At 38.8% G+C, this 27,480-nt stretch overlaps 1 protein-coding gene across 5 annotated transcripts in view; it reads right to left on the bottom strand.

The window, feature by feature from the left end:
• Positions 1 to 27,480, bottom strand: part of nyap2 (neuronal tyrosine-phosphorylated phosphoinositide-3-kinase adaptor 2) — a 196,664-nt gene that overhangs the window by 70,942 nt on the left and 98,242 nt on the right. For all 5 annotated transcript variants that reach the window (XM_062976592.1, XM_008106258.3, XM_008106257.3 and 2 more), the window contains exon 4: positions 16,468 to 17,565. In XM_062976592.1, the coding sequence (XP_062832662.1) occupies positions 16,468 to 17,565 (1,098 nt within the window). The remainder of the gene's footprint in view (positions 1 to 16,467; positions 17,566 to 27,480) is intronic.

Below are 27,480 nucleotides of genomic sequence, written 5' to 3'. Positions count from 1 at the left end.
ATTCTATAATAAATCAACACAGGTATAGTATAATTAGTGAATCAGTGCTTAGTCCTACATGTCTTATGAATAGATTGTTAAACACATTCCCACTAGAAAAGGGAAAGAAAGGCTTTTCATTTTCAACTCAACTTGTGCTATTCACGAGTACCCTCCAATTCTTTCCCTCTTTACTTAACACCCCATAACCTAGCAGTAAGGCGAAGCTATGTTTAGAGTAGTGTTGTGGTTAAAACAATGAACTGGAACACTATACACTTACAGTGTGATACATGTTTACTGTCACGGCTCCATATAATGGAATCTTTTCACTTTGGTTTAGGAAAGCAGTGTCAATTCTCTAGAAAAGAGTGACAGATCACTCCCCTGAACTAAGACTGTGGGGCTCTCTTGCAAAGAAGTCTAAATACCTAACAAAACTACAAATCCAAATATTCTGTCGAATGGAGGAACAACAATTAAGATAGTAACAAACAGTTACAATTGCATATATAACATTTGATTTACACTTTGATTAAGAAGTTCGAGTCCCAAATAAAGACCAAAAGATAGTGTAAATAATAGAGGTGCATTTTTTTGTTAGTCCTCATAATTGGGATCAAATTTTTTCAATTAGTACTCATGAGGTGATATCCGATATGTGGGTGTGGCTGGTGCCAAAAATTTAAGAATTGAAACTTACTCATACATTTTTGTTTTGGTTTTGTAAATCTTAGAAGGCTCCCAAAGTCAGTTTCATATTCAGTGCAAGGAAGCAGAGCTGAAAGCAAAGCCAAAGGATGCCTTAGTGGTTCTGTAAATTAATGGAGCCTCGGCATTAGGAGCAGGGAAAAGAGGAAGCAGTGTTTCCTGGGAACAACGTTTTCTGGGAAAAGTACAGAACTCTGAGAAATGTAGTTTGGGAAGGGAGGAGTCCTATGCAAGATAATTCAAAAGGCCCTGCCCTAAACTACATCTCCCAGAATGCAGTGCACTTCTCAGAATCAGAGATTTGCCCGTCCATAGCCAGCCAGAGTTCCAATAAATTATGATTTTTGTTCCTGGGTTATAAATGTCATTTACTAATTGGTTATATCATAAAATCATGGCAAAAGTTTATTAAACTGCAAAAACTTTGTCTTCATGTGGGGGACATTGTGTTATAGTGTCAGGACCATAATTTCTGGGCCTGTACTCTGGCGCCAGAAATCAAGGACGCTGACATCAAAGACTGATAAGGCACCTGCGGTTCCCAGCCCTGAAGGGAAACGGCTGGCGTGTGAGCGGGAAGGATTGCGCGGGGTTTTCTCTGGGCGGGAATTGTTACTTTGAATGTGGGGGAAGTGTATATAAGGGAGTCTTTCTGGGCCGACCAGCAATCTCGGCTTTATGCGTGTCAAAGTATCCTACAGTAAAGTTTTCAGTGATAACAGAGCGAGTCTCTTGTGTTCTTTTGGAGGCAGCTGGAGTGAGCTGACATTATAGCACATTTTGCTGTAGTCTCCAGTCCACCAATTTAACATCATCATCCACCCATTTAACAAAGTTTTTAGTGCAAAAACAAAGTTCCTGGTGTAGAATCTCTACTTTCAAATAAGGACTATACAATTAATCAGGAAATAATACTTTTAAATCAGGAACATATTTTCTTTATTATTAAAAATGTTGTTTATAAAATTTTGAAAATTCTCCAAAAATTCATGGATAAGTGAAACATTCTGAAATTTGGTAGGCTAAGAGTGGTAAATGGGTTCTACGATTCTTGTGAGTTTCACCCCAATAGCTATTAAAATAAGAGAGAGGAGCCCCTGAAGTTTCCCCAATTACAGTAATTATTATGCACAATTACTATAACGAAATATTAACGAAATTTTATTACTCTTGTTATAATAATGAATTTTTCACTAACTATATTTTAGAAACACTTTAGAAACAAAACATCAATTCCCCAGGTTTGTAATGATTTTTTAACCATTTTTAAAAAATGAATCACACATCCCTAGTAAACCATCAGTTGAACCCAATTCAAAATCACTATTTAGTGCATTTCCAGGCACTATTCAAAGTGCTGGTTATCTATATATATATCAAAATGAAAGTATGTATGTACATATTGTGTCTGTTTTGCAAAGGCTCCTACATGGCTTGATTGATCTGGACCAAACTTGATGCACATACCCTTCATTATCCAACTTAAAACGCTAGCAGGTTTCAACGAGAATCACAGAATCATAGAGTAGGAAGAGACTACATGAGCCATCTAGTCCACCCTCTGCCAAGCAGGAAAAGCACGAAGTCTCCTGTTTGGGGATAGGGCCCCGAAAACAAATAAATAGGTGTATATGTATGCAGTGCTCAGATGCAAGGACAAGAGGGCTGTATATAGATTCAGAGGGAGAGATGACAAATGGAAGAGGGCTAGAACATTGGCAGTATGACACTCTAAGAGTCTCTCAGAGGGACCAAATGTTTCCATGGTGACTTTCTAAGAAAGCTCTTCTCAGAGGGAAAAGCAAGGATGGAATCAAGCTGGAAAAGGGAGAAGGGAGTCCTTGAGATGACAAAACTTGAGTTCAGTACCATAGAACTTTATAGAACCCTATATATAGACAATGCATACCTGGGCAACACCAGGTACATACGCTACTGAGCTACAAAGCTCTATAATGCTCAGGTACTGCTTGTCAACATCTGCTGAAGCTCTCTCTTCTACAGAACCATAAAAGTACAGGACCAAACTCTGGTTTTCACTCTGGCAATCCCATTGGGAACTTCCTCCCTAGAGAGACTGGGATAGCTTCCTTCTTGTCATTCCATCAGCACACGGTTTGTTGTTGTTGTTGTTGTTGTTGTTGTTGTTGTTGTTGTTGTTCTAACAGGCATTTTAGAAACTTAGTGTAAGGGCTTTCATTGGTGTTCTATTTCTGGTTTGTTGTCCTAATTTTTTCTTTTTCTTTTTAATGGGTTTCATTCTACGCATTTTAAATACTTTTAAATAACAGTTTACCTCTCATTTTGTAATTCTTTTAAATTGCTTGTGTTTCAATTTTTACAAACCACTTTAGGTACAACTTTGAGGGGGAAAGGGGTGCTCACAATAATAAATTAAGTCTCAAAATGTAAATAAAAGCAAGGGGAGGAAGAAAGAAAAGCCGATTATTTTTTTAAAAAGATCCCAGTGCATTTCAGCCAGAAAATATTGCATGGTTATTTTTCAAGGGCAAACAATAGTAGAAATCTCCATGGAGCCCATCAGGGTATGTAGACCTCTCATGAGCCTTTACTTTAGAAAGAAAAAAGATATGTATGGTGGCCAGGAAAGAAGGTTAACACAAGTTAATGTCAACATTTTCAAACTTCTTCATAACTATGGTGGGAAAATATGATTTGAAAAATGAATGTGGAAAAAGTATTTTTAAAAAGGCACTTTAGGTTGTGATGCCCCACTTGTGGAAATCTCTTTCCAGGAAAAATTTGACATGTGCCACATTGTTATCCCTTAATTAAAGGGAATTATTTTTTTCCAGATCTTTAGATTGTTCTGAATACTGATACAGAGAAACCTCTACTTAAGAGCATCCCAACTTAAGATAGTTTTGAGTTGAGAGCTGTTGCTAAGTGCTGGTTTTGCTTTGACATAAGAGTAGCATTCTGAGTTTAGAGCAGAGTACAGGCTTTAGGGCAGTGGTTCTCAGCCTGTGGGTCCCCAGGTGTTTTGGCTTACAACTCCCAGAAATCTCAGCCAGTTTACCAGCTGTTAGTATTCCTGGGAGTTGAAAGCCAAAACATCTGGGGACCCACAGGTTGAGAACCACTGGTTTAGGGCTTTAAGGGAGCAGCTTCCATGCCTAGTGCTCTTATCCACTTTGAGATATTGCTGCCTGCTTGGCTCTTGTCTGCTTTGAGGAACTTTAGGTTAGTTGATTTGTGTGATTCTTATTCCTGATATGTTTGGCTTCATGAAGAGAGAAAGGGAGAGGGAGGAAGGGAGGCTGGAATGAGTACAGTACGAAGAAAATAATGTTTCTATTTCTTCACATGTGCTTTGTGCTCCCTTGCCACAACTTTGTACTTCTACAATTTTAAAGTTGATATTTCTTTTTAAAAATTGTTCCATGTGAATGTGCATTTATTATTTTCTTATTTTAAAATATGTTACATAAAAATGAGGGGGGGGGGGGCTAGAACAGTTTAATAGCATTTCAATGAGAAAATTTGCTTTGAGCCAAGAGCATTTCGAGTTAAGAGTTCAGTCACAGAACAAATTAAAATCATACATCAAAGTACCACTACAATTGAATATCACATTTTGGAAAACATGCAAGGATGGTATACAAATATTTCTATAAAGGAAGTAGAATCCCACTGAAAGTAATGCAGTATAGATGGATGAGATCCACATCTGGATTTGCATCTGAATATGGATCTCATCCATTAACATGGCACTGCTTTCAAGGGGATAGCTATCTGCATGTGCTTGCCTGTTCTTTTGTAGCTGCTTAATTGCATTCAGCTGGATTGGTGAAAGGACTGTCACATTGGCTGCCTTGGCAATGGATACACATTCCTTCTCCCTGCAAAATATCCCTTCCCCTTTCCCAAAGAATTGTGAAAAATCGGTCAAACCAAATGTGCAGAGACATTTTACAAGTAGTGAAACATTTCCCTTGAGTTTTGAAATGCACCCTATTTCTCATCAGATAATGCATATGCAGCTTCAGGTAAATGTACCCTAATAATGACTGATTTTGGACAAAATTTTGAAATAACTATTTAGATTTTCTAGCTCCTAGTTAATGCCAGCTGCAGCTTCATGCTATCTTTTCCATGGTCTCTTGGTGATACATTTTACCTACTGTTGGTTATCATTTTACCATCCCATCATTATTTAGAAGATACATTTCAGATCATATGAGTCATAATCCCAGCAAAAGAAAAAAATGAATAACTGAATCAAGTCAAAAGATTTCAAGTGTACTTAACTCTGTTGGATTGTCCAGGCCATATGTGCACAATATATTTTAAATGGCTTTTGTAAAGAAACTATGGCAGCTCTTTTTCTATATAATACAGATTGATTGTGGTATTGAAGAGCATCTGTGTTCATTAGCAAACTGGCAGGGATTTATGTGCCAGCTGCAAATCAAATGTATGATTCTGTGGCATCCAGATGCACATCATAGTTTAGGCTTAAAATGTCTAAATCCACATTTGCAGATATTAAATATCATTTGAAAGAAAGAAAAATAAAACAAATGCAAAGAGCTAAATTGTCAATATTAACATGATATAGTAATTGTGTTACAGGCCTTATTATCTAAGCTGAGGCATGGGAATGAGATGAGGGTCTAAAGCCACATTTTCCAGCATAATATTCAATTTTTAATTATGATATTTCTTAATAGCAGTGGCAAAGGTGTTGTACACTACAAAATAAATGGTGTTGATTCCAAGAGAGATGTACAAGGTAGAATTCAAAAAGGTAATGTAGGCCACAAAGTAACATCATCAACATCATCTTCTATTAGTTTTGTTGTACCTTTTTATTATAACCCACTATGCAATGAAAAAAAGGAAAAGTTATTTTTAAAACTCCATTCAGTTTCAGATAAGTTTCACAGATGAAAACACGGACACCAAAATGTTCTCAGATGGGTGTGAACCAGCAATAAGAGGATAAAAGCAAATATTGAGGAGGAATGCATAAACTATTTTAAACAGAAAACATACTGTTTTAAGCCGAGAAACCTTGGGATTTATTCAGAGTTTAGGAAAGCCCGAAAAAAAAGAGAAAAGCCCAAATGAGCCTGCTGAGAACAGCAAGGATCCATCGCTTCCTTTCTTCTCTCTGCTGCTTAGTTGAAGTCATACTATTTTTGCACTTTGAACATAGTTTGCAGCAACTGCAGTAAACTGAGAGCAAGATAAAGAGTAAGGGAAGAGAGAATGTTTTAAAACTAAATGGAAAGCAGGATGACAAAGAATGAACTGGGACAATGCCTGGCAAAGAGGTTGGTAGATATGGGTTTGCCACAAGGTATTTGGAGCTCAATTCCAAAACATTCAAGCAGGCATGGGATACATTGCACAGTTTTTTTTTTGGCTCTAAGACAGATATTGTTCAGGAACTTTGGACAGCTTCTGAGACCCTGACTCCTGGAGCCTCATCACACTTGAACATTTTCTACTTTAATCCACTTTAAATGCGGTGGCTGCCTCTTGCAGAATCCTGGGGTTTGTAGTTTAGGGAGGCCCAGGGCTTCTCTGGATGAGCAGTTTAAAAGCCCCTCCCTAAACTCCAAACTCCAAAATTCCTCAGGAAGCAGTCACTGCAGAATTCTGAGGTTTGTATATTAAGGAAGAGCCTTTAAACTGCTCATCTAGAGATGACCTGGGCCTCCCTAAACTACAAGCCCCAGAATTCTGCAGAAGGCAGTCACCACATTTAAAGTGGAGTAAAGTGGGAAAATGCTCGGGTGTGATGAGGCATTCATATCCCAGACCCATTGACCTTGTTCTACCTCTTTAAAGTCACGTTCCTTCAATAAACATGTGTGCAAGAATATTGTCATTTGGCACTGGTGCAGATTTGACCCAGAAGAAAAGGCAGCAAATGGATAATTGCTGAAAGGATGGTCTACTGAAGACATCTTCCTAAAGGACCCAAAGTCTGATATTCTTATGTAGATCATGATATCATTCTCATTTTTAGTGGGTGTGGAATGGGTCCAAGAATCAGAAGATGACTTAAACAATAGGTTAAAAACACAGCTAAATATATTTGGAGTGGGGGTGTTACTTTTTTAAAAGTGAAAATAGTTCAGGGCAATGTAATAAGGATGTCCTGCATAAGGCCAAGCCTGCCCCCATTATGCCTGGTAGTTTCCACCCCATCTTGCCAAAGGGAAGTGTATACATTGTTTTTTAAGTCGTGCCTTGTGCTGCGACTGTAACTCATGGAAATCTATGAGATAAAATTTAATTCAAGCTATAGCACATGATTAAAGGAAGAGAAAAATAAAGAAGTCAGTGTGCCTCCTTGTCAAACAGCAGTTGTTTTAAACCATCATAAATAGAAAGAAAGCCAAGATTACATTTGTTGTGAAATTATACTCCCCTCTCTGGTTCTATCTTGCAATATGGACTCAAGTTGATTTTTTTTCATTCATCAAATTTATCAAACAGAAACAAAAACAAAAACCAATGAGAGCAACTATACTATTGTGCTGCATCACATAACAGATGCTGCAATATCCATGATAGGACTGTTTGGAGATCTCATTATATGTTATTATTGCTAGTATGACTGTACTTGTAGTCATGTGCAACCTATGTGGTAAATCCGTGTATGTTGCATGCCTTACTTCTCTCCTTTTTTTCTCCCTCTGGCAAAATTTGAATAAGCGTGTGCTTGCAGGATATCTTCACTTGTGCATAAGTTTGTAAATAGTTAAAGATGCTGTAACTGGAATAGCCAGAAGATCCTGTGAACCCAAACCTACATCCTGTTTGTCCACTTCTCTGGGATTGAAGAACTATTTCTGGTTTAGGAGATGCTGTCTCAGGGAGAATAACATTGCACTGTAAATTTCTAGACTTCTTTCTGCAAAGGAAACTAAACCCGTGATATGCATAACCATATAAAGGCAGTTCCTGAGTTATAAACATCTGACTTATGAATGACCCATAGTTACAAACGGGGGCGAGGCAACAGGAAGTGAGAGAAATCTACTACTAGGAAGGGAAATTCACTCCTGGAAGAGTTTTCATGAGGAAAAGGTGTCTCGACTGAAGCTTTAACACCAATCCTTGTTTCCACAACAAGCAAATTTTTCAAAATCCAATTATCACAGAAAATGAGGTGAAATCTTCTCAACATGGGCGCAGACAGCAAAAGAAACACAACAGAGATGTTAACCCTTCCCTAGACTATCCATATATTTGGATGAAGTTAGACTTTAAAATGTACCTGTTCTCACTTACATATAAATTCAACTTAAGAACAAACCTATAGAATCTATCTTGTTAATAACTTGCGGACTGCCTGTATATACTTTTGTTCATAATCTTTTTTTCTGGGAGAATTCACAAACCTACATTTTTTGTATGCAAATATTCCCCTTACCAGAATTTTTTTTAATGGACTTTACCGTAAGGCCCATTAGAATGATTAGTGTGCTGTGTCAGTTCCAGCATAATCCCTAAGATCCTAATTTGCAGTGAGTAATAATCATAATGCTACTCTCCTTAATTTCCCTGCAGGGGTCTCTCAAAGGCTGAAACACTTCCCTATATGGAAAAAAACCCACATGTTTTTTTCCTCAGTGGCAGGGAGGATTACTATATTCTCCCATTTTCAGAAGATTTGAGGATTTTCTTAGGCATCTGAAGATTTGAGTAACTTCAACATTTCCATTTCTGGATGCAAAGTGAATCTTGGGTGTTATGGAATTTAATTATCTGTCAAGTGACATATATGGCTAGTTGAAAGCAACTGATCATATTAAAAATGGATATATTTACATATTAAGATCCTCTGTCAACTGCCAGGGATATGGAAGTCAAAAATTAGATATGCAAAAGCAGAACTCCTGAAGGTATGTGAAAGCAGAGATCTTTAATCTCATGTTTTCCAAAGGTCTCTGGGTAGGTGAGGGTTGTTGCTAATGTACCATATGGCTGTTGTTGGAGGAGGTTTGTCTAGAGATAAGAAAACGTTGAACTTTTTTTTCAAAAAACTTTGCTGTTGAAATTGTGCAGCCAACCATACCACAAATTTCTACCAGCAAACTAGAATACCTCATTTGAAGCAAATCTTTTACTTGCTTTAAATGTTTGTGTCAGCATCACTGAAATGAGGTGTAAATGGCTCATAGTGGTTTCCTACTGAAAGACCACGATAAGCTACTTAAAGCAAGGCAAAGTGTTTGCTTTAAATAGGATTTTCCAAGATTGCTGACAAATTTGAGCAATGTGGTTTTGGGAATATTTGGAGGGGGGGCACAACTTACCCACAACTGTTGTGCTCATTACATGACACTCAAGATCCCTTTAAGGTCTTTGCAGTTGGGATGGGACACAAGGGAGCAAAGTAACTTTCATCAGAGAAGGGAAGCCTACTTGAAGCATGAAAAGTCAGTAGTTGGGAAGATTTTAAGAATGCTAAAAATGTGAGATAAGTTGTCATTTGGGAGGTGTTCATACCAATCTGAAGGCAATCTGTCAGGTGCAAGTGTTTGTATCAGCTGTTGGAATAAAAGATTTGGATAGGTGAAGAGAAGGATATTGACAAGCTAGAATGTGTCCAGAGAAGGGAAACCAATTGGAAGACAAGTCTTATGAGGAACAGCTTCAGGAGCTGGAAATGCTTAGCTTGGAGAAAAGAAGGCTGAAAAGGGACATGATAGGACATGGAGCAATGGATTCAAATTTCAGGAAAAAAGATTCCATCTAAACATTTGGAAAGACTTTCTGAGAATAAAAGCTGTCTGGCAATGAAATATGCTGCCTTGGAGTATGGTAGAGTCTCTTTTTCTGGAGATATTTAAGCAGATGCTGGATAGCCATTTGTCAGGGATGCTTTGATTGTGTGTTCCTGAATGTCAGGGGTTGGACTGAATGTCCCTTGAGGTCTCTTCCAACTATGATTCTACTATAGAGTCGCCCATTCAGAGGGAATTGCATGAACCATATAATATTTGATCAAACCCACTTTCATTCTGGAACTTCCTAATGATTTAACTCTAGTCTGTAGGCATCAGTGTTGAAATCTCTTTTTAAAAATCCCTGGATGTTGTCAGACCACCACATATTTCATTAGCAGTGGTCCTGTGTTTGCCTATTAACAAATTATGTTTTCAGTGATATTTCCTGCCATCTGTCTTTCTTCACTATATCTTCTCCACTCCATTCTAATTTTGCTAAATGTTGTAAAAGACCTCACACAAAAAAGCCCTATCCTTTTTATAAGTACCATTTATTATTTCAAATCCAGATTTGCTTGCATCCCACACATGCACAAAAAGCTGGTGTTGTTTTTGTTATTATTGCCATACTGTTTTATGTAAAACATGCACAAATGAACTGTGGAATGACAATTCTGCAGAATGGACTGCAAGCTGCCAAGCTCCTGTACAGAGATGAAGCAAATGTTTTCACTGACTCACTCTTGCAGCTTGATTCACCCCCTTCACAAGCACAAGGATAAATTCGCTCATTTCCATGGTGCTTTCCCTAAAACCTTATTAATGTAATTCCCAGAATCCTTGCCTGTCACATAGGAGACCAGGGTTTCTTTCTTCAAGGAGGAAATCTCCTTTGATGGCAAAGATCTCTTACTAAGTAAGAGAGCATTTCTTTCTTTTTTTCAATCCCTGGCATATTTAGTTAACGAGAATTGAGCAGCATATGATGTCCTTGTCCTCTGCATGAGCCCACATAACTAAAGATATTTTGCTGCCTGAGGCAAGGATAAAATGACTACTCTATTTATTTCCCACGGAGAAACTGAGTAGAGTAATAATTGAACCTTGCTTCAATTGTGCCACTGAGACAGTGTTCTCTACCACACTGGAAGACAGCATGTTACATTGTACAGAAGAGTCAGTGAGGATGCACAGCTGTATCCCTTCATCTTTCCATGCCACGTGCTGACTGAGATAGTTACCTAACTGCTAAATGCAACAAATCACACCTGCTTGCCACTCAGTAAAGCTGCTGATGGCCCCAAACTGACCAGAACAGTCCCAATTAATTTTCTCTTATACCACTTTTTTCAGCTGCTTTAAATATGTCCCAGTTTCTTTCTCACGCTTTCCCCTTTAATCCTAACTCATTTCAATTCCTTCAAATGGAGTTCAAAGTGAAAAGGTAATTAGAATCACAGAGTTGGAAGAGACTTTGTGGGCCATCCAGCCCAACCCCCTGCCAAGAAGCAGGGCAATCACATTCAAAGCACCCCCGACAGAAGGCAATACAGCCTTTGCTTAAAAGCCTCCAAAGAAGAAACCTCCACCATACTTCAGGGCAGAGAGTTCCACTACTGAACAGCTCTCACAGTGAGGAAGTTCTTCTAATGTTCAGGTGGAATTTCCTTTCCTGCAGTTTGAAGCTGCTGTTCCTAGTCTCCAGGGCAGCAGAAAATGAGCTTGCTCACTTTGTAGTCAACCAATCCACTGGGAAAAAAGGGAGTAGGGAGCAGAAAGCTGCCTTCCCTGTAGGCTCAAGTGAAAGCAAACTGCTGCAATTTCTTCTATCTTATGTGTTCTTCTTCATTAATACTTGCTGCCATCTGCACTCTGGGTCTATCTACATGGGCTGAATGAGTCAGGCAAGGAGGAATGGACTCTGTGGCATCCATAGGACACACAGGCGACCGCATCACTCAGGGGGAATTCAGCATCCTAGGATGCTTTTACTCCACCTTCTGGACTGAGCCTCATGCTGATCACCATTCATTGCTATGTAACTTCCAACAGAGGCCTCGCCCCCAACCGGGGTGAAAGTGTTGCCAGAGGCTTTCCCCACAACACAGGACGCTTCTCTGGTAGGGTAACACTTCCTCCGTGTGATGGGGAAAATGTTGCCAAGAGGGTGCTGTACACAGGGCAATAGATTTGCCCCGCTGCCTCTGTCCTTTTGCCGCAGTGCCAGGTGAAGCATGACACTTAGCTTTTGTGATGAGGGCCGTAGTCCATTCATCCTAAGGAAGCCTTGTTCCACATTTTTTTAAAAAAATTGTCAGATTCTCCAGAGCTTCTCCACACTTTGTGTTCACATAGTCATCCTGCCTTCCCCAGGCTTGATCAGCCTGGGAATAGGGGGTGGCATTTACTTTCTCTGTGTCATTTTGGGTTTAGCAGTGACCACTGGCAAAGTGATCAAAGATGGAAAGGGGAAAGTAAGGTAGTGGTTTCTCCTTTCCCCCTCCTCTCTCTTGTATTTTTTTTTTTTTTGCTCCAGCTAGCATTATGGATGAGACAAGTGATGACCACAACCAGTTTCATGCTCAGTGGTCATGGTTAAGCCCAGAATGACATGAGCATGACAAGGGTATTGGTTTGGTTGTGCAAGACCCAGTTTGGCACCACGGGTCCTGTGGACACTATCCAGCTGCTCAGTGCCATGTAGTGCAGACATCCACCAGCCACTGAACCAGCTCAGTGACTGACCATGCAGACTCCAGCAGTGTGGACGTGAAGTACCCCACTCTGGATCAGGTGATAAAGCTTCAGTTGAGATACCCTTTCTCCATGATAACTCTCTCAAGAGTGAATTTTCCTTCCCAGGGATAGATTTCTCTCACTTTCTGTTGTCTATTTCTAACTATGAGTTATTTGTAAATTGGGTGTTTGTAATTCCTGTAGTCAATATTGAGCTCCATCAACAGTGTTCCTTTCAAGAACATGGTCCTTTATGTTCAATACTGGTCCCCACTCCACAGCCCCATACAAATGAAGCAAAACTCTTACATAGTTGCAAATGATTGGAAGGAAAGTTTAAAGGAGGCAGCTATGGAATATAAGCTATGAAATTTAAGTCTCTTTTAAACCTCCCCTCCAATTTGCATCCACATTTTAGCTCATGTCTCTCTCCAAATGATGCCATAAATGAACAGCGATCAGGTATGTTTGGCCCAAGGTTTTCTCCACGGTATTGTTCTTCCCCAAAGGCATAATTTATTGCTGCTCACTTACATAAACCCTGGAACTAGAAAATAAACCTTTCTCAAATAAAAAGCATCTCAGCTATACAAGCTTCCAGATACCTTAAACTCACCCATAAAGTGATTTTATAGGACCTGGAGGGGAAAGTGTATCATGCTCACTTACTTCACTAAACTACTAAAGGTTTAGAATAGAATTCCTGCCTGCACTTGATTTATTTTCCCAAGGAACTGAATTGAAAGCATTTCTGACATGCTGAAGGCAAAGGAGAGACAACATAATACAGAAGCAGGAAGGACTAAAATCAGTCTAAAAGCTTTGTGCCTGCTAATTCTTATTCCCTACCACGAAAACTATTCTATTCTTTCATAACCTATCTAGGAGGCCAAAGAACCCCAAGGCTGAATTAGCAAGCAACTGCAGTTAAAATAATAGGTCTTGTATCTTCTCAGCATGGCAACACAATTATTTTTAAAATAAAAATGTCCAGCCTTTGTACTTTCTTTAAATAATGTCCTTGACAAGATACTGTGCATTAAATGTTTCAGAACCAGAGCAAAGCAACCAGGAAGGGAGGATAGCTCAGTGATGACAACTGAGTGAATAATGATGTTTTCACTCCAGAATCCTGCATTTAGATCTTGATATTTGGAAAAGACCTCTGCCTGAGAAAGTAGATGGCATTTTGGAAGGTCATTTTACATGAGTTTGGAAAGCCATTTACATTAGAAATGTATTTCATTGTTCCATGTAAGTTGAAAGGATTCCTACTGTTTCACCTTTTAAAACTGATTATTAGCATCTTTATGTTTGTAAAAACTTCATTTGTACAAATAGCTCTCTTTTCCCCCCTTTTCTTCCCCTTTTGCTTAGAAAATTGTTTTGGGGGCAAAACTCAACACTGTGATACACCTTGCAACAATTGGCTATTTTCTTGCTTGATATGTCAGGAACTCTTTCTCATACAGGATAAGAAAAATTACATATCTTGCATTCCTATAATACACACATACACACATAGACCCTGCCCTTTGCAGTTACATAATTTAGCATATTAATTGGCCAAGGGCACACTACCCAGATGAAGTGCTATTTCCATGGAAGTCTTGTCAGGATTTTAGTAAGGTTGTATGAATGTGCAGGCAGGAGACCAAAAGTCCAACAATAGTTCTTTTTAGATTGGGTTGGACAATTGCATTGAGATCAGCCTAGTTTCCATACCCTGTCCCAGCTCATCAGCTGGATACCTGCTTTTATTATCCCACTGTAAAAGTAGGATCCAGGGCCTCATGCAGCTCACTTTCCCTACCTATGTTCTAGGACCTCATCACATGCAGGCTTCCTTCTGTTTCTTTAAAAAGGGAGTCCCACAGAAGCCATCAAATGACACAAGACTACGTCCAGTGGAAGTTTTAAAGAGTCTATAAATGGGTGTATTTGCAGTCAATCTCTATCTGACTCCAGACCTCTGAATTTGCTTGGAAGTGGAGAAAGGTGGACACTTTAACGTGTGATGATACCTGCCTGATGTCTCCATTTTATTGTTTTATGGTAGTAAATGGAGTGGTGGTTGCTGTTGAAATGGTACGTATGATGGGGAGACAGCAATTCTCCATACCTGGAAATCCACACAATGCAACAATAGAAGATGGTTGGCCCTGCCGGCTCCCCCCCCCCCCCCCGCCACCATGAAATGAGGTCCCTAGAGATGTGTTCATATCTAGGTATGTGGACATGTGTTCAAGTCACTTGTCAATTTATGACAACCCAATTGATATCATAGAGTTTTCTTAGGTGAGGAATACTCAAAGGTTTCAGAGGAGGAGTTCCCTCCTCTGAAATATCCTACAACATAAATGCTGAAATATTAATCCACTACTCTTACTGGAACTGTTTTTTATTGTCATGAAATAGCTATTTTCTTATTACTACTAAAATATATATAGTCAGAAGTGTTAAGAAATTCAGAGCTCAGAATATCAATCTACTATTGATTATTTTAAAATGTTAGAGTCATGTATTATTAAGGTGTTACTATTTGTTACTTTTAATAATTTTCATATGTTAAAATATTTTACATTATTTTTTGAACATCTACAAATACAAGATGACTAAGAAAACGTTCAAATGATCCCTGGGGAAAAACATTTTAGAAGTAACAAAAATGGCATTATGAGTCATAGTGTTATTTTTTAAAGATATATTATTCTTACCTCAAAAGTAATGCCTTACAGATAGTATTATTTCTTACAATGCATTATTTTCAAACTCCGAGGGGAATACATGAAAATATACATGGAAATGATTTATATCTAGCTGCTTCAGTCTTCCTGACTCATGGTGCAACATTTCACCTACTGAACTGCTGACTTACTCACCTCTCCCGTTTTAGTGATCTTTACATTTTGACTTAGTGTTTATGAAGTCAACAACAAATGCTATTAAAGGTGCCCAGGTGCAATTCTATCTTTATCTTTCCTGAAAGGATTAAGAGGTACAGAATAGTAGCTCAGGTAAGGAGGAAGGAAGTCAGCAAAGATGCTTGTTAATTAACAGTAATTTCAAGGCACAGGGTTTCTAAAGATCAAATGGAAACGTTTTAACCAAAGGAAACATAGGGAGGGGGGAGCATTTATTGCTCTTGGATTATAGCCAGAAGCTTAAATAATCAATTCCTTCCATTGTTGAAAATGTTGTTCAGGTAAATGTTACAAGTGAATGGTGTTAGATTATTTTAAATTCAGAGAAGGCAAGATACTGAGGAACATATATCCTTGGCATAAAGATGCTTGCATCTTGAAGACTGGATTATATAACCTCATCAAGGGACACATTTCTGCTTATAGATCTTCCAGAAATGCAATCCTCTCTCCCAGAATTATGTATATTCTGCTTTTTTAAAAAATGATCCTTAATGCCAAACAAGGAAAGGCCTATTTTAAAGATAAACCACTGCTCCTATAGGTTTTTTTAGGGTTTTTTTTTTTAGAAAAGGCGGTTCTTCCTTTGTAAACTATGGAGATAATTTACCTTGCAGAGGAGTTTAGGGAGTGTTAGCGTATTCTTTATCATTTACTGCAAACAGTTGTTATAAATACATTTTGTTTTCACATTTCTCACATCAAAAACACTCTCTTGTTATTGATCAAATGTTGGATTTATTTTCGTGGTCAGGCTTGGGTTTCCACATAGATGTTGATCATGATTGATGCATTAATGTGAGCACTGGCTTGGTGTAACAGGTCTACAATTCTTCCTTAATTCCATATGTGTACATGTAACAAATATATATAATCCAACATTATGAAACATGAGATAGCTTTTGGAAAATAAGTGTTAAAGAAATAAATAGCTTAAACCATAATGTTAGCCCTGATTAGAAAATAGCCATTGAATTAATGGGATTTATTTATGTATTGAATTATTATTCAGCAATTGAGTCAGTGGATCTCCTCTGGTTGGGACTAACAAACAGGATTCACCACAACAGTCCTGGAATTTATTCAACACTGTTATAATTCAGCAAGGTCCCAAGCATTAACATCATTTAATTTGCCACTAATGTTGGTTTCTTTAAATATTCAGATTATTTGAAAGATTTTAATTCTAAAGGTGCCCAGGTACAATTCTATTTCATAAACAAATCTGCAAAATGAAATATGCAAAATGCAAATCTTAATGGTTATGTTTCCATTTTAGGACTACCTTATGTTTTATTCGGGGCAAGGAGTGATCTAGCTATCTGCATAAATTTTCATAACATTTCAATTTCAGCATTAAAAACAAAAACAAAAAAAACCAAAACATTACTAGAAACACTTACTCTCTGCAGGCTCTTTAGATCTTCTCCCACTGGAGGATTTCCTCAGTAAACTTCGGCCTGAGGTAAAAAGGCTGGTTAATTCCTCGAGAGGACTGGTTGGTGTTCTGGATCGTGAACTACTCTGCGAAGATGACCCGTAGGTATTGACAGTGACGTTTACCATTTTCCCTCCTTCTTGCAATAGGTTTCTGGCTGTTGAATGAGGCACTGATGGAGAACTTCTTGAGAGACTTCCTGAATGTACAGAATCATAAGGAGGAGGTCTTTTGAGACTTAAGGGGGTAAGTGACCGACCCATACTCACAGGAGAGGGAGAGGCAGAGTGGCTTTTTGGATAGCCGTGTGGAGACTGTGTTCTGTATAAGGTAGAAGGATGAGGAGGTGAAGAGGAGTGCCCTGGAGTACTAGTTCCATGAGATGCTGTCTGGTCTTTCTCCAGTTTTTGATGACTTGGCGTGTGAGGTGGCAGTGAAGATGGAGAAGGTCCAGCTTGCTGTTTGATATAAGACACGTTTTCTAATACAGGAAGCTTAGTCACTTCCAGTGGTGTTAAAGGAGATTCATCAGAATTTGGGGAGCACTGCACTGGTGCAGGCGGGAACACTAGGAGTGGAGGTCTGTGAGAAAGCAAATTTGGAAATGGTGGGGGTATGTCACAAAGCACACCCTTGGGAGTGGATGGCAGAGAGGACTTGGTGAAATCAAGGTCAGGCACTGTGGGAGTAGCACACTGAGAGGAACAGCTGTGATGGTCATACTCACATGGACACTTTGAATCTTGGCCACCCTCATCAAAGATGGGATACTTCATTTCCTCATAAACTGCTTCACTTTGATCCTCCTCATCTTTTTTGAAGTCTCTAAGTATATTTCCAACCATTTCAATATAAACTGGTTCGTCTTCCTCCGTATCAGGAGCAGGACTGCTGACCTGTGATAAGGAGCCATCTCTACTCAGCGTTGTCTTTAAGGAGCCATGTTTTTTTATGTACGTCTCATCGAAAGATGCACTCAACTGTGTGTTTGGATTCCGTTTTGGCTTAGGAGGAGGAACTTTCTTTGTATATTCATCACTGTGAGGCCTTGGTTTGCCTGACACTGTGGAGGAAGCAAAAATATACATTGATGAGACAATTAATTAAAATAATGTTTAGTTTAAATCTGCATATTATTCTTATATATTTTAAAAGAATTGTTTTCCCATAACACCACAGTACAGTTGAAAGCAAGCTTTCTGTAAAACACTTCTAAGATAACTGCACATAATTTCATTAAAAGTTGAGTGATACCCACAGTTTCTAGAAACAATGCTGCCTTGTTAGGACAATGTGGCATCATTGAAAAGGTTTTGCTACTAGTCCATCCATATGTTCCCACATTGAGACCTCCCAGTCGGTATGTCTGAAGATACCCAATCGGTATGTCTGAAGATACTGATAAATTTCTGTGTGAGAGCTCCATTTCATTAAGAAGACGACCCATATTTGACTGCAAAGTATGCATTTACAAGCTTTTCCTTTTTGTAGGTAATTTCTGCCTATGCTTTAAAAAATCAGAATATTTTCTAATATTAAACATAGCATTTGAGGATTGAAAGAATCCTTTTTACATATCCAGACTGAAATATCTTGTCAAAGTCAGTAGTGTCACATCTTTTGTCTGGTTGTCTGGATTACCCTGTTTTACTAATCTGTTTGAAATTGCTCTGGAGCGAGACCCATGTAACCTCACAGCATGTGTCTGAAATTATTCATTTGATGTGGGAATTAATGGAACTTGGTTGTTATGAAGTCTCCTGTCTGTGTTTTTTTAATTGTTTCAGATGTTTCCTAAGGGATGTCTACTTACCATCTGTCCTGCCATACTGACTCAGAACTAATTCACAGAACTCAGGTTGATTGCGTAGGTAAGTGTTTAAATATACCTTATTGTATATAGACAGGTGAGTTGAGCAACAAAGCACACATCAAGTTCATGGCAAGAACTTACAGATAGCCTCAGAGGAAGAATGAGGTGAAGCTTAGAAAGCATTTTGAACATAAAAATGCCAGAGGAACAATTATTTGTGAGATGTTGTTGACGGATCAAGTGCAGGCCAGCCCTATTATTAAACAGAGTGAAACAATCTCCTCAAGTGAAAAGTTATCGAAGGGGACAGCAGCTGTCTCTTGTGAGTCCTTCTCCAACTTTATTTTGGCTTAGAGGACAGAGCTGTGTGTGCCAAATAGCCTGGCGTGCATCTGCTAAATTAGTCTCCTGTCCTTCAATGTGGTGGAGAAACGGTCCTACAGTTAGTGCTAAAGTGAGTTTCAAATGGCAGTCCAGTGAGTTTCTGAACACAGGATGGAGCATGTAATCTTCTTGTTGTTGTCCCAGGTGGAAAGGGATTTGGGACTGTCCCCAATAACACACATTTGAAAATAAGGCACATGGATTAGATGGTACCTCATCATATGGAGTTTTTTCTCAGTTTTTACCCATTTCTACACACTTGAAAGACGGACACCCACACAGCCCATGAAATGATGCAGAGCTGCTTCTGGTAGTTGCTCCTGGAACTCTGTCTCCACAGAGTGTAGAAACGGGAGAATTTCAAAGACGAATAGACTCAATTTAATTTTCTGTGCAAAGAAATGCTTAAAACGGGTATTTTTCCTTGTGATAGGTAGTGGTGGATTTGTCTGATTACTTTGTGACTTTTTAGTGTGGGCATTCATGTGAGTGGTCTGCTAATGTACCTTGATGGTATGGGTCCCTTTGTTTTAAAGTGTGCCTATCTCTTTAAGTGTAGGGGCTTCAGGGGAATGACCCCATTGAAAGTGGTGTCTCAAAAAAGATGCCTGTTTTTTTAAATGTACTGGTATCCTTGAAATGGTTAAGACAGGGGAGGATGTGATCCTATGTGATAGGGGTGAGTAAATTCTCCATCTTCTTAAATGATGGAACTCCATGAAATGCCACACAAAGTAGATTATTCCACTTGCGTCCCCCCAGTTAATGTGGAGATTTCAAGCCCACTTATCCTGAACATGTCAGTGGTCTTGTTATTTAAACACTCTTTTGCCACTTACCTCAATTAGAGACATGCACCAATCCCCATGTATATCAAAGCTTATTTCTCTCCACCAGCTCTGATTAGTCCCATAGGTGTGTGTAATAGGGCACATCAGAGTTGGTGGGGGAAAACAGGCTTTAGAAATACATAGGGATGGCTGACATCTTGCATTTAGGTAACATCATGCAGGTTTTTTGGATTGTGTGCAATTGTGTGTAGACCCATTGCAGGTCCTGTGTAGGTTAAAACTCTTCCCTGTCTGAATTTCAAGGACTGGAAATTAGAGCCATCTGGGTAAACTTTGATAGGTGCCAGAGGCATTATATGCTTCAGATCCATGCTGTTTATAATGACATAAAGGACAGTGTAGATTAAGCTACTAGCCTTTTTGACATGGAGAGTAGGCTTTAGGGTAAGAAGCTTGTATTAAAGTGACCTTCAGGTCCTTTCCAATTCTGCACTTTTCTCATTCAGTGGAAAGGTCCTTCACCGTTTATTCTCCCTGCACCCCACCAATAATCCAGTCATTATGTGTGCTTTCCATTTTGCACTGTGCTATACATTGAAGAAAAGGAAGATATCACGGCTCGAAATGCAGTATGGTAGAGCCTGGCATTTACTCATCTCGTGTATGTTGCCATTTTATATCATATATAGAAAACAAAATTCAATTAGAGGCATAAAGGTCATCCAACTTCACCCTTGTGCATAATATGGAAAATAAATGTCTGCAGGAGGACTCCTCTATTATTGTGCAGGACTCTTATATGTGTTTTGGTAATACATAAAACTATTTAAATACAGTAGAAGAAAAAAATGTATTATGAACGCCTTCCACCCCACCTCACCCCCCACATGAACTGTAAATATTTTATAACATAATCTGTGTAAAAGAACCTACTTTAATATCATTTCAAGTCCTGGATGAAACCTTTCCAGAATATTAAAAAGCAAATAAAAATACTAGGAAGGCAAAATTCTGAAAACAATAAACACTGAAAAAAAATCATGAAATATTAATGCACATAATTGCAACTAAAACTACACATGGACCATTCTTATCTGAATATGTGTTTCACAGGCAATAAAAAGGAATTAGTTGGCAACCTATATACAGGAGAGAAAGAATCATTAGTACTGTGTAATTTAGCCAACAAGGAAAATGTTATATACATGCCAAGAGCACAAACCCATATGGAGTAGGTCATCTGGGAAAATTATCACACTTAATATCCACATGCTCATAATTATATACTGTACTTTCACAATATTATTCAAAATTTTCTCAATTTCTGTTCTTCTAGTGCTGTACTCTTTCTCCCCTTCATTATTCCTAAATGCATACATACACAGATACATATGAAATAGCAAATACATATGTCCTTCTGCACATGCACATGTATGTACACACCATTAAACACAAATTAACGCTATTGTGTAGTTTTTTCCCTTTCAAATTATGAAAACAATGTAATTTTTCTTGTGTGTGTTCATGGTACACTTGCCTTTCTTTGTCATGAATATGTTCAATTCTTTTTTTTTTTTACAATATTTTTATTATTTAATTTTTACAATACCTTGCTTACATTTAATTTCCATTGGTGCTCAAATTTACCCACACTCCATTTCCATGTAACATTGCTTTTATCTGCATTCTTTTTATACATCCTTCTCTTTTTTAAAAAAAGGAAAAAATAAAAATTGGGGGGAGAAATGTTGAGAAATGTATTAAAATGTGGAAAAATACTAACTTCCACACAAGGAAAAAAATTGCACCCTGATTTGGAACTAAGAGCCCATCCAGATTTCCCGTAGGATTTGGGAGAGTGATGCCTGTAGTGTTTTTTGTTTGAGGAAGGGGAGAAGATGTTATAGCTAACATGCTATCTAAATTTTATAAAGCATCAAAGACCTATCTCTTCCAGCAAGACTACCAGTTGATCTTAAAGTATGCATTTTAAACTGACATTATAAAAGTATGTATAATTATTTTACTGTTAATGGTTAGTATTTTAGTCTAATGTTTATGTCTTTAAATCTCTATTTTGACATGGTTTTGTGTATTTTAGTTATACATTGTATTTTAATGTCTGTTGTACCCTGCCTCGAACCTTGGGAAGAGGCAGATAAGATTTTTTTTTTGTTATTGTTATCCTTTTTGTTCCAAGGATCCATTTTTCAGATCCATTGCTGATCATTGTTGTTGTTTTTTCTGTCCAAGGAGATTCTGATACAAGTTGGTATAAATGTCACACTTCTGTATCTTGTCTTGGTTCCTCCCACTGTTCCTTTGCACAATTTTGATGTTATTTGGAATGGTTGTATGACCTTTGATGATGTTTAGAATGGGATATGACCTTTGCCAAGGAGTTTTTCCACGAGCATTCATTCTTCCTTTACATTTCTAGTTACCAGAGTCAACACTTCTTTTCTATTCTTCCCCCCCCCCCCCCAGTTACAGCATAGTAGTTTAACACTACAGAATCCACCCCACCCCCAAAATGTGCAAGGCAGGGAGCATGGACTCTTGGGGAGGAATCAACTAGAGGTGTTCCAAGTATTAAGTGAATGGCAAGAAATTTAGGAAAACCTGACCTAACTTACTGTATACTCATGTATAAGTTAACCTAATGTATGCATTAAAGAGCCCCGGTGGTGAAGTGTGTTAAAGCACTGAGCTGCTGAACTTGCAGACCGAAAGGTCGCAGACTGAAAGGACCGAAAGCGGAGTGAGCGCCTGCTATTAGCTCCAGCTTCTGCCAACCTAGCAGTTTGAAAACATGCCAATGTGAGTAGATCAATAGGTACCGCTCCAGCGGGAAGGTAACGGTGCTCCATGCAGTCATGCTAGTCACATGACCTTGGAGGTGTCTACGGACAACGCTGACTCTTCGACATAGAAATGGAGATGAGCACCAACCCGCAGAGTCAGACATGACTGGACTTAACGTCAGGGGAAACCTTTACCTTTAATGTATACGTTGAGAGCCAAAATTATAGATTTTGGTATGAGTATGGATAAATTGAGGGTCATTCCACAGAGATGAGAAAGCACCAATGCCACCACAGGTAGCCAGCAGTCCCTGGCCACTACCATTTTCACACCCAAGCATTGAAAAAGGTCAGAAATGGTGTGACAGCATAGAGATTAGGGAAGATCAGTGCTTCTTTTAGGTTCTCCCAGGATGTACTCAGCTCCTATCTTTTGCTTCTCTACTTAGAATAAAGGATGGTTCCTTTCTTTAAAATAAGAGTTAAGGTACAATACTCATATTGACCCATGGATAAGTCAACCTAGGTTTTTTGGGCTGGGTTTTGACTTAAATTCTAGACGCATACATGAGTATATAAGGAAAATATGCACCGTGTGGAAGAAAAACAACAACTTTTTCTTGGGCTCGGGCTGTGGCGCAGGCTGGAGAGCAGCTGCAATGAATCATTGCAATGAATCACTCTGACCAGGAGGTCATGAGTTCAAGGCCCGCTCGGAGCCTATGTTTGTCTGTCTTTGTTCTATGTTAAAAGGCATTGAATGTTTGCCTATATGTGTAATGTGATCCACCCTGAGTCCCCTTCAGGGTGAGAAGGGCGAAATATAAATGCTGTAAATAAATAATAAATAAATAACTGAAAAGAAACACATTGACTGGGGAAGTGCTAAACTCCATTACAAGCAGCAACAAAACAGGACCCATGTTTAGAACATGATTAGATCCAGGGGAAGAAATAACCATGACAAGGCGTAGTATCCTGAAACAAAAAGCCCTGACATTTACCTAAAATCCTACATGGTCTAGAATAGCCCTGATAGGAGAAGAATGCCTGTGGTATTCTAAGAAACCCAGAAGAGTAAAATTAACAGATTTTCACATCTTTACCAGCTGTCTCTGTCAACTTTCACTTAAAACTAATTCTCTCAACTGACTCTAACTCTTCCCACAGTCCATTCTGGCTCATGCTGTCAGTAATTCCACCCTCAAGTCCCACTCAGTACTCTTTTTTCCCCCTCCCTCCCCAATTTAAAAATGACTATGATTTGAATCTAAAATTTCGCAGCTGGTAATGTCAACACTTTTGAAGGCCTCTTCAACTAACAGCTTCATCGCTTTATAAAGAGATAATGAAGACATTTTTCAGCATGGCACATGGTTATTCAGGAACAAAGTGGCAGAAGAATATTTCATAAGCATTCATCATGATGCCACAAATGACTGAAAGTCATGCCAGTGTTGACTAGCTCTGGCATTTTGCTTGCCAATGGCACAAAAGCGGAGACACTTTTGCAGTTTCAAGTAGTGGTTTCCATATCAATGGGGCAGTGAATCTGCTGTGTTTTAGTTTGAACTTTAAAAGAGCCATTTAAGATGCTGCACCCTATTCCTAAAATAAGTTCAGCATCCTATGTAATGCAGCTCTGGCATAAATAAGACCCACCTATATGTGATTAATGATTTCTCATCAAAACCTCTTTAAAGAATCTTTTATAGAGAAGTTTCAATGAGAAATAATTAATAACCATGGTGTGTGTGGAAGCCCTCAATGGTGCAGTGGATTAAACCGCTGAGCTGCTGAACTTGTTGACTGAAAGGTAGGCGGTTTGAATCCGGGGAGCGGGTGAGCTCCTGCTGTTAGCCCCAGCTCCTGCCAACCTAGCAGTTTGAAAACATGCCAATGTGAGTAGATCAATAGGTACCACTCCTGTGGGAAGATAATGGTGCTCCATGCAATCATGCCGACCACATGACTGGAGGTGTCTATGGACAACGCTGGATCTTTGGCTTAGAAATGGAGATGAGCTCCAATCCCCAGAGTCAGACACAACTAGACTTATCATCAGGGGAAAACCTTTACTCTATATATAAGTGTGTATTATTTATGCTGGCCACATGACCTTGGAGGTGTCTACAGACAACGCCGGCTCTTCGGCTTAGAAATGGAAATGAGCACCAACCCCCAGAGTCAGACATGACTGGACTTAACGTTGGGGGAAACCTTTACCTTTACCTTATTATTTATGTAACCAAAGAGATATTACATGATTTTCAATATAATGTTTAATTGCCCTGAATTATTATCAGTCATTTATGTTTCTTTATAAAACCAGAAAACCCATATGAAAACAGAAAGTTAAAAATAGGAAGTTACCTGCAATTAATTCTTTTTGCTATGATTAAAACGTAACTAGGTATTTTATGTTTGTAACTCAATGAACGATAAATTCAGCCCCTTTCTGGTGCAACTGTAAATGTTTTAATTACTTGTACAGTTACAGGGAGATGGCCTTTATTGCAAGCCACTCATGTCCTTTTAATGCTTTCAGAGAACAATTAACAAGTAAAGATTTTAGTTATACTGTAGAGTCTTGCTTATCCAACCTTCACTTACCCAACATTCTGTATTATGCAACACAGTCTGCCTTTTAGTAGTCAATGTTTTTGAAGTCAATATTTTCAATACATTGTGATATTTTGGTGCTAAATTAATGGCTACAGTAATTACTACATAACGTTACCGTGTATTGAACAGCTTTTTCTGTCAATTTGTTTTAAACATGATGCTTTGGTGCTTCATTTGTAAAATCATAATGTAATTTGATGTTTAATAGTCTTTTCCTTAATCCCTCCTTATTATCCAATATTTTCGCTTATCCAACATTCTGCTGGCCCATTTATGTTGGATAAGCGAGACTACTATATTTGAAAAAGTGAAAAGTAGTGAGTTAATTTTTAAAATTGTAACCATTACAGTAACTAATTACTGGTGTCTTGTATATGTGGCTGTAATAGCTTCATTTTAAAAAGTTATTTTCCAAAGGCCTATCGTAGTTTTATGTTTGACTAGACTTCTGGGAGACCAGGATTCAAAGAGAACTTGATGGTGGGGCTGCTTTATCTATTTTGGGCTGGAATGCCCTTCAGTGATATGTTTGGGCTGATCTTACAAAAGAGATCATGAGCAAGTAATGGGAAAACATGCTGAGCCACTGTTTTTGATGTTACACAAAGATTTGATTGTAATACATTTGAGCAGTGCCCAGAATGGAAATTTCAAAGAGATAAAAAGACTTGAAAAGACTACCAGTAAATATGCACTTTGGTAAGATCAGTTATTCTCTGTCAGAAATTGATCTGTAAGTTAAGGCTGAACCTAAGCATAATGAAAAGAAGTACTCTTATTGCCATCTGGTCTGTCTGGACTGTATACATCAACAATTGTTTTGGTTACGTGTTCAATCACCTTTTGGAAACTTCATTTTTTATCTGAAGTCATTTTGAATTACAGAAGCTCATGTATAGTTTGTTCATAGATGTGACTTGTTCTGTTTTGTTCTTGTAACTGGGTGTGGGTGATTTTTTTTTTTAACTTTCAGAAGAGTTCTAATTACAAACCTATATAGACATGGGTAACTTTTGGTCTTCTGCAAGGTGCTGTAAGTGGATAGTGACACACAATGCTATTACAATCAGTCCTTGAGTTACAATCATGGGACTTACATCTGAATCTTAGTTAAGAACGGGGGTGAGACAACAGGAAGTGAGAGGAAATCTACCCCTAGGAAAGGAAATTCACTCCTGAAAGAGTTATCATGGGATGTCTCCATTGAAGCTTTATCACCAATCCTTGTTTCCATGGCAACTCAAAATTTTCAAAATCCAATTGGGACAGAAGATGGGGTGAACTTTTCTGATTAGGGGCACAGTCAGGAACACAGACGTTACAGGCGTGTTAACGCTTTCCTGTTTTATCCAAAACTTCTTTTAAAAAATGTTTTGACTAGTCACATTTCAAAAATGTACCTGTCCCAACTTACATACAAATTCTACTTAAGGACAAACCTACATGTAATTTATTTTATTCCTCATGTTATATGGTTTTATGACTTACTTTTTGTATAATGTTATCATACAGTGCCAAAAATGCTTACAGGGCCTAATAGAGGCATGGGCAAACTTTTTTGTTTTGGGGCTGCGTTGTGGGCCCGGCCAGGAAGCCAGACCAGGAGGGGGGTGGGTGGGCACATGCTGGATGGGGAGGGCCAGGGAAGGGCAGGGCAGCAGTCATCCTCAGGTTGTTCACCATGCAAAAGGACGGGGCTGCTCACCTCATCCTTTTGCTGAGAGAAAAACAAGACACGCAACAACGTCCCTGTTCCTCATCCCCTGATCCTTGGGCTTTCCTCTTCTCATTGTGCCAGGAGGAGGGCAAGACAAGACAGTGTCTGAGAGCATTCCAGAGGGTTCTCAGCTGCTGCATGCCTCCCTCCGTCATCTTTTTGGCATAAGGATGTGGCGGGCCACTATCCTTATGGCAAGAAGACAAGGAAAATGAGAAGGGCCTGAGGCAAGGACCCAGGGGGCCAGATCTGGCCCCCGAGCCTTAGTTTACCCATGCCCAACCTAGTAGACAATGCCCTATTTGTATATTTAATACTACCAAACCCAGGAAGGTTTTGATTCTGTGATGTTCTAAATAGTGTCCTGGGGCCATATGCTTTTTTGGATTTGCTTTTCCTAGCACAAGAGTATCAGGGAAGTCTACACTCGAGGGAGAAGATCTGACCATCAGTGTCCTCAAACCCAAGATCTGTGAAAGTTTTTGAAGCACTTATCTCACTCATGTCAGAGTTCCAGGGTTGATAGCACTGGTTTGTTGTGAATTACCTTCAGTCCCATTTTTTGAGAAAGTCAAGAGAAAAATCAAACCAACTCAATCCACCAAACAGAGGCAAAAAGGAGGTAGGATAGAGAACATTATGGGCATGTCCTCAAAGGATGCACAACTGTTCTAAGCTTCCAGTGTAAGGGAATAAGTGGAAATTGAGTAGGTATGCTTCATTTCCCTCCCACTGATATCAATAGGAGGAACATGTGCTTAAACAATTTAGCTGAAAAGCGACACATCAGTCCTAGAGCAACCTTCCTCTCCTTCCTACAGATTTACCCAAATTTTACTCAAGG

This window comes from Anolis carolinensis, chromosome 3, assembly GCF_035594765.1.
Source record: "Anolis carolinensis isolate JA03-04 chromosome 3, rAnoCar3.1.pri, whole genome shotgun sequence".
In the NCBI taxonomy this organism is placed as follows: Eukaryota; Metazoa; Chordata; class Lepidosauria; order Squamata; family Dactyloidae; genus Anolis; species Anolis carolinensis.
Note: the sequence above shows the minus strand (reverse complement) of the source record. Positions and strands in the feature narration are given on the sequence as shown.